Below are 6,899 nucleotides of genomic sequence, written 5' to 3'. Positions count from 1 at the left end.
TTTCAGCGGCATAGACTGCCCTTTGTTTTATTTAAAATGGTGTAGTAAAAGAAAAGTTATCTTTGATTTAAGTCTTTATTTTAAGCTAAATGTTGCCTTCCGACGTAGCATATTTATCACGTGGTATACACACACTGTGAAATAACGGTATTCATACGCGATGTCGAAGGGTCGGAAGACTTGGGTGAAACAAACCATCATTTAGTTTAAATGTTGAACGGGGTTCCGGCATATATCGTTCGACTGAAGTGTTGCCATACTGCCTTATTTGTAAATGAAAGTCCGTTTATTATTGTAATTTGTTTGCTGTTTTCTTACGGAATCTGAATCCAGCTCCATGTTATAAGTGGAAAGGGGCGTACCTAACCACGGTGTGGGGCTGTGGTTTGGGGTGTATTGATGTATTATTGTGTGTATTATATGTATAAACATCACTGCCTATCAAACTCTCGAACAGAATATATATTTGATTAATACATATTAAAGCTTTAAATACACAAAGCGAAAGAAATGTATTTTTTTATAATTTAAGGAAACCCATTTTATATTCATTTTATTTTTCTAATCGCAGCGACTATAAATATTATTCTCGTTGATCACCAATAAGTAAGAATTCGAAACGTTTTTTCATAATTATTTATTATAAATTAACAGATTTTATACAAACATTAATTAGTGCTTGCAGAATGGAAGAACATGCACATATAAGCAATATTATATAAAACATTAGAAAACAAATATAAGATGAATGATAACATAATATTAGTGGCACAAATCAGGGACGAATAAATACATAGAGACAAACACATGTAATATAAATGGTCATTTTCACATAGAAGGGGGCTGTATTTTGCAGGGTGATACACACAAATACACAATGTTGATCCAAAACTTCTTTATACCAATTGTTTATTTCAATATTTTGACAGCTCTGTTATTCTATCAAATGCTAGAAAAAATGAACTGATTAATACTATTGATGTACAACAAATGGATATTTGCAATGGTCTATCAAAGGCATTGACTACATTGCTTGCTTTTTGTTTAATGATTGTCATATATGGTTGTATATTCCAATACACTTGTCGAATGACCGGGTAAGAATCCAGACAGATTTTTGAAAATGAGATTGTATAGTTACTTAAAACAAGGCGAAGGATATTGAATTCCAAACACAGCTATGCCCCGACAATACAGACTGGTTAAACTGTACACGTGCCAGCTACATATGAACAGCTTCATTGCATATTGGATTTACCATGGACGAAGGCGCGGCGTGAGGTTTATATACAATGTCATTTTAAGCACAGACTCAGAAGTTGTTACGAAATACAATGATTTGTATAAATGATAGGACAATAAACGCTGTAGTAGTGTGGTATATCATCATCGCTGGTGCCCGCGAAGCTTGGTCAGAATCAGGCAGAAGAACAGAACTGCCAGGGAGGCGTACGTTCGTCCTGAAGAAAATAAACCACTTGTCTTAATTATACAACAAGGTATATAATCAGTTAATAGACAAACAATCTGGCAGATGGATTTCCTTAAGAAGGATACACAACACAGCTAAATAAAATACACGAACAAACCGTCTCAGTTTGACCCAGTCACTCTGACTCAGTCTAAGATTGACCAAGTTTCAGTTTGAGACAGTCTCTGATTGAGCCAGTCTCCGTTTTAACTAGTTTCGGTTTTAGTAAGTCTCAGATTTAGCCAGTCTCAATTTTGACCAAGTCTCAGTTCGAAGCAGTCTCTGATTGAACAAGTATCATTTTTACCTAGTCTATGTTTGAGCCAGTCTCAGCTTGAGCAGCTAGTCTCAGCTTTAACCAGTCTTAGTATTATGTAGCCTCAGTTTGACTGAGACCGTTCAGTGACAAGAACGGCAGGACATTTACATTTACAAGCAGGGGGAGGACGTAATTTGGTTTGATGCAAACTTTATGTGAGAAAAATGTTCGGTTGCAAACAGAGTGGCGGATTTATAAGATAAAGTACCGGTTTTTGCATCAAACCAAATTACGTCCTCTCCCCCGATGAATGTAGTACGCATATATAGAAGTCATACATAATGATAACATATTGTAAATTATACATTGTAAACAATCTTTCGTAAAACAATATGTTTCAGATGAATTTACATTACTGTCGTGTACTAACCCTATGGACGTTAAAGTCATGGGGTATGCTATTGACTATTCTATAACTTCGTCTTGTCATGCACTAAATATTTAGGTGAAATGTCACCTTACGTGTATCTTACATGACTTTCGGCCGTTCTGGCGACATATAACCAAATGTTACGCCATATGTATCTACATGCATCAGCTCTCGTTATACGGTGTCAACACAGCCGTCCAAAAGCGTGTATACATACAGTACATCATCTGTGAACTACATTGAGATATTAATTGATGTAAATGAGTTTAATAGTTAGCCTCAGCTTAGCTCATCTCAAAACAGCGATGTGAAGCCATATAATGTATAATTAAATACATTTAAATGAGTTCTACATCTGCATAAAACAAGCAGCACTTTTCATTCGCACACGTGTGACTTACACTTACTATATGTGCTGGTATTATTCGTTACAGTCATTGAAATTAGCATTTTGGATGAACAAGCCCGAATTCTTATACTTTTGCTTGGCATCAAATTTTTGAACAAGCCCTGCTATATAAAATTCAGAATTTGAGCAAGCCCGAACCATATGTTACCAGTGCAGGGCTAGTGGGCTTGTGTTAATTTCGACCACTGTAGTTACACAGTAAGTAAACAAAAGAGAGTACAAAATGACTGAAAATACATATAGGTAAAGTTATTTCATTAAAAAAAAAATGAAATCGAATATTAACTGGTCAGTTTCGCAATCTTTCAGGCCAACAAAGCTTGTTTGTATTAATATGTGTTCAGTATTGAATGTGTCCATACTCTACATATTAAGCTGCACTTTCACAGGTTGAACGTTTTGACAACTTTTTATTTAATTTTTTGTCTTGCAATGAGAACATTATGTTTGCGTACATATCTACAAACCAGTGATATACTACTGCTGACAAAGATCAGATCGCATTTTTTTTTATTTCCGTTCGAAAAATAATATCTAATGGCTGAAAGCGTTACTAACGGTTTAAGAAAAATGCATAAAACATCAATTTTTGAACTTAAATATGAAAATCTGCGATCTGATTTTTTGTCAGCAGTCACTGGTTTTCATGCATTTTCGTATTAATTGGCTCGTTCCAAGACAAAAAACCTTTAACCAGCTTTAAACCCTTTCAAAAAAAATGCCAACGTTATAGGGGATCACCAAACATCCAGAAGTCTTATAGAGCATGTAGGGTACCCTAGTCTTTGTATCTTACAGGTTTCAATATATTTGTAGTTGACATTTTATATCGTTCAATTGGTTCATATTTGTGCGTGAATACGTGTCCTTGACTTATTTTATGCAAAGCAAGGCATTTCATACAAGGGAAATATGGCTGACTCGAAACAAAATGCCCGATAATTATGTAAATGGAGCTTCGGTTAAGTTGAAACTGGAACCATTAAAATAACAACGGCATTACTACTATGACAATATTTCAAACAGCAACTGGCTCCAACTTCAAGGAAAAATTAACATGCTTTAACAAGTGCAATATGCAAAAAAACGTTCAATCGTAACTTCGGAACACGAAACAGTACAAAACACGCTACCTGACGGCTTTTGCTGGCTCCCCTGATCAAACACAATGAGATTAGTACATAATGAACATGTTTTCAATGTAAAAGACAGGAAATACACAATCTTTATGAAAAATAGTGAACTGAGCTTGATCTAGCTATAAGGGACTTCAGATTGTTTTAGGGATTGGGGCCAGCTCAGTAGCAATGCTTAGATTAACTATTACACAATTTCACGTTGTACAGATAATCCTTAAGCTAAATTTGACACTCTACATGAAGTCATGAAGCTCAATTTGACAAATAAATAAATTTTACTCGAAAAACACGTTTTTGGTCCTTAACCCTCACACCCCAAAATCTTCCGACCAATAAACACACATTTATTCTAACACTACATAATAAACTTAAAGTAAAAACTAAACCCACCTCCTTTACTGGTGTGACATTCCACGGTTGGCTTGAACTTTCCAAACCGGTTGTGGTCGTTACTGCGGACCAAGTCCACGAATAAAAGCTTTAATGCCGCTTTATCCTCGCCTGAAAGAAAAAGGAAACTGATTATGAAAAAACAACTTCATTAAATAAAGCAAGCGACTTTTTGATGGATCTAAAACAACATAAGTTTGTACTTTTGTCTCAAAAATAGGTCCATCACTGTAAATTCATTCATAAGAATATGTTTCAATGGCCAACATGCTGATGAAAAAATCCCTATTAGTATATGTTTCGAAAATAATAATCTTAAACTTAAGTCAAAGTATATTTGGTTTCACCCAACGGTGAAATAGCACAATTTCGAGACATTTTACCCCGTAGTTTAAACTCATATACTACAAGCATAACACATACCTAAGAAATATACGGTCACCGTGGCGCACGAGACGTCGGCTGTCTTCCTGGCGACCATCACGTTATCCACGTCTGTATTGAGCGACAAAGCGAACGTAGCCTCCGCCTCATCTCTGAATAAAAAAAGAAATTGGGTAAAAGCTAGAGTATGTTATGTTTGAACAAGGCTTTGTTTCATGGTTGCATGTTTAAAAGACCATGCGTTACGGGAACATATGTTTACGATTATTTGGTCGCGCAGGGCCCCGTTCAAATAATATATATTAATCGTTAACCTTACGCTGCCCAGGTACTGCCGTTTATTTTCGGGCAAGTCCATTCGATCAATGTTCCTTTTTTACAGAAACGCAGTTTACGGCCAAAACGAGGTTCCTCCTGGAAATTTACGATCTTAAGCTTTATAATCTTAATTGAGGCGGGGCCCAGGCCCGTAGTGCTATACAGTCGGGACGCTATTAGCTCGATATCACACGGACCTTACCAAGTACTTCGAGCCTCGCGAATATCCAGCCAAGCGGAAATGCTTACAAAGAGGAAAACAAAATCGGTCTTTTTTATCAAGTTCGAGCCAACGAGGAATTCGAGCCAAGCGATAACGAGCCAACGGGTTTCGACGGACTCGAACCTAGAAATATTACTGGAGCATTTTCTTAAATCTAAGATTAACAATAGTATAGTTTCAGATAACCACGTGCAGGCTCGGACATGGGGTCTACGCATCAACACGGAGCTACTCCAATGACAGAACGAACAATATGAGAAGACAATAACACGGTAAAACAGCAGTTAAGGTTAATTCTAAATTCTGTGATCTCCACTAAGCTGATATGTGGAGCTTATTCTGTTGCTTAATTTAGAATTCAACCTACATTTTCAGCCAATGGTAATGCAGATAGGCAATCATTAAGTACTAGGCTTAATCATAAAGGATTAACTTTCGCGCATGTTTAAAGATCTGCATACTGCTACTCATCATATTCAAAATCCCTGCGTCAGATTTCGCGTTGACAATATGTAAGAAAATAAGGTTGTATTCTAAGACAGTTAGTTGACCTGAAGTAATATTTGAATGATTAAGAAGAACTCGTTCGCTGACCTCACCCCGCCCATTCTTAATCATTAAAATGTTACTTCATGTCATCTAACTATAACTTAAAGAAAAACATCACAATGCATATGTTATTATACTTGCATACAATTTTCTTTATGTGGGATCTAAGGATGAATTGAAATACATATTGGTTAAACCATATTTAAACGACAAAGTATCATGGTACAACTTTCGATGGCTAAACCTGTTGAAAATGTACCATTTAAAAATATCTGCTAGTACGTCATTTATAGACATATTACCTTTCATATTCTGTAACAGGAAAAGATAAATCGTACGACATCACGCCGTCTCCGTAAGGGACAAGATCTGCACATGCGATTCTCTCCTCTGCCCCATTAGCTCCGTGAATGACTACAGAGCGCTTCGCCGCTGAAATTAAAAGCCACTTCACACTTAAACAACATGTTTACTCATGGTGGGTTCGGGTCTTTCAAGTATTTATTGTCGTTCATTGAATACATTTGAACAAAGGAAAGTCAATGGTCAAGGATAGCTCTTTGATGACATGTATATATATCGTGAACATTGAAATCTTTCAACCAGTACAATCTGGTACGCAATTTGAAAAGTTAAATAGTACTGTATTCAATCTATAAATGCGAGATTCATAAATAATAATTATTGTACGCTATTTTGTATTAAAGCTGCACTCTCAGAAATATACCATTTTTACATATTTTTTGTCTTGGAAAGAGCAAGTTTTTGCGGTAATATCTGCCAACTAATGATAAAAGGTTGCTGACAAAATATCAGATCGCAGATATTCATATTTCCGTTGGAAAATAAATGTTTTATGTCTTAAACCAACGGTTTAAGAAAAATGTATAAAACATCAATTTGTGAACATAAATATAAAAATCTGCGATCTATATTTTTGTCAGCAGTCTTATATAACCGGTTTCCATGGATTTTTTGCAAAAATTGGTTCGTTCCAAGACAAAAAAAGTTGTCAAAATGTTCAATCTGTGAGAGTGCAGCTTTAAGAAAAACTGGTGACATTACTCATTTAATAATATAAACTTTATTCTGAATGAGGCACTCAAAAGATAGGATAAGGGAACCCGATATGTTTAAACCAATTAAGTGCACGATAATAATCTAGTTTCGTTTTTTCATGCGTAGGTTTCAACTTCTATGGCATTCAGCACATGAATTGGCTCAAAATATCCGACTGTCGTGACAAAATCGATATAATGATCCTATTTATTAAATACATCCTTAATCTTTGACAATAAACCTGTGGAACCTGTATTATCCATGTGTA

General features: G+C 35.6%; 1 protein-coding gene across 9 annotated transcripts in view; it reads right to left on the bottom strand.

Moving 5' to 3' along the window:
- Positions 1 to 618: 618 nt before the first annotated feature.
- Positions 619 to 6,899, bottom strand: part of LOC128211398 (uncharacterized) — a 25,618-nt gene continuing 19,337 nt past the window's right edge. For 8 of the 9 annotated variants that reach the window (XM_052916145.1, XM_052916140.1, XM_052916139.1 and 5 more), the window contains 5 exons: positions 5,875 to 6,004; positions 4,522 to 4,634; positions 4,099 to 4,209; positions 3,703 to 3,724; positions 619 to 1,460 (listed from right to left, as the gene is read on the bottom strand). In XM_052916145.1, coding sequence (XP_052772105.1) covers positions 1,313 to 1,460; positions 3,703 to 3,724; positions 4,099 to 4,209; positions 4,522 to 4,634; positions 5,875 to 6,004 — 524 coding nt within the window. In that variant the 3' untranslated portion in view covers positions 619 to 1,312. The remainder of the gene's footprint in view (positions 1,461 to 3,702; positions 3,725 to 4,098; positions 4,210 to 4,521; positions 4,635 to 5,874; positions 6,005 to 6,899) is intronic. The other variant, XM_052916147.1, reaches the window with a different exon arrangement.

This window comes from Mya arenaria, chromosome 12 (assembly GCF_026914265.1).
Source record: "Mya arenaria isolate MELC-2E11 chromosome 12, ASM2691426v1".
NCBI lineage: Eukaryota > Metazoa > Mollusca > Bivalvia > Myida > Myidae > Mya > Mya arenaria.
Note: the sequence above shows the minus strand (reverse complement) of the source record. Positions and strands in the feature narration are given on the sequence as shown.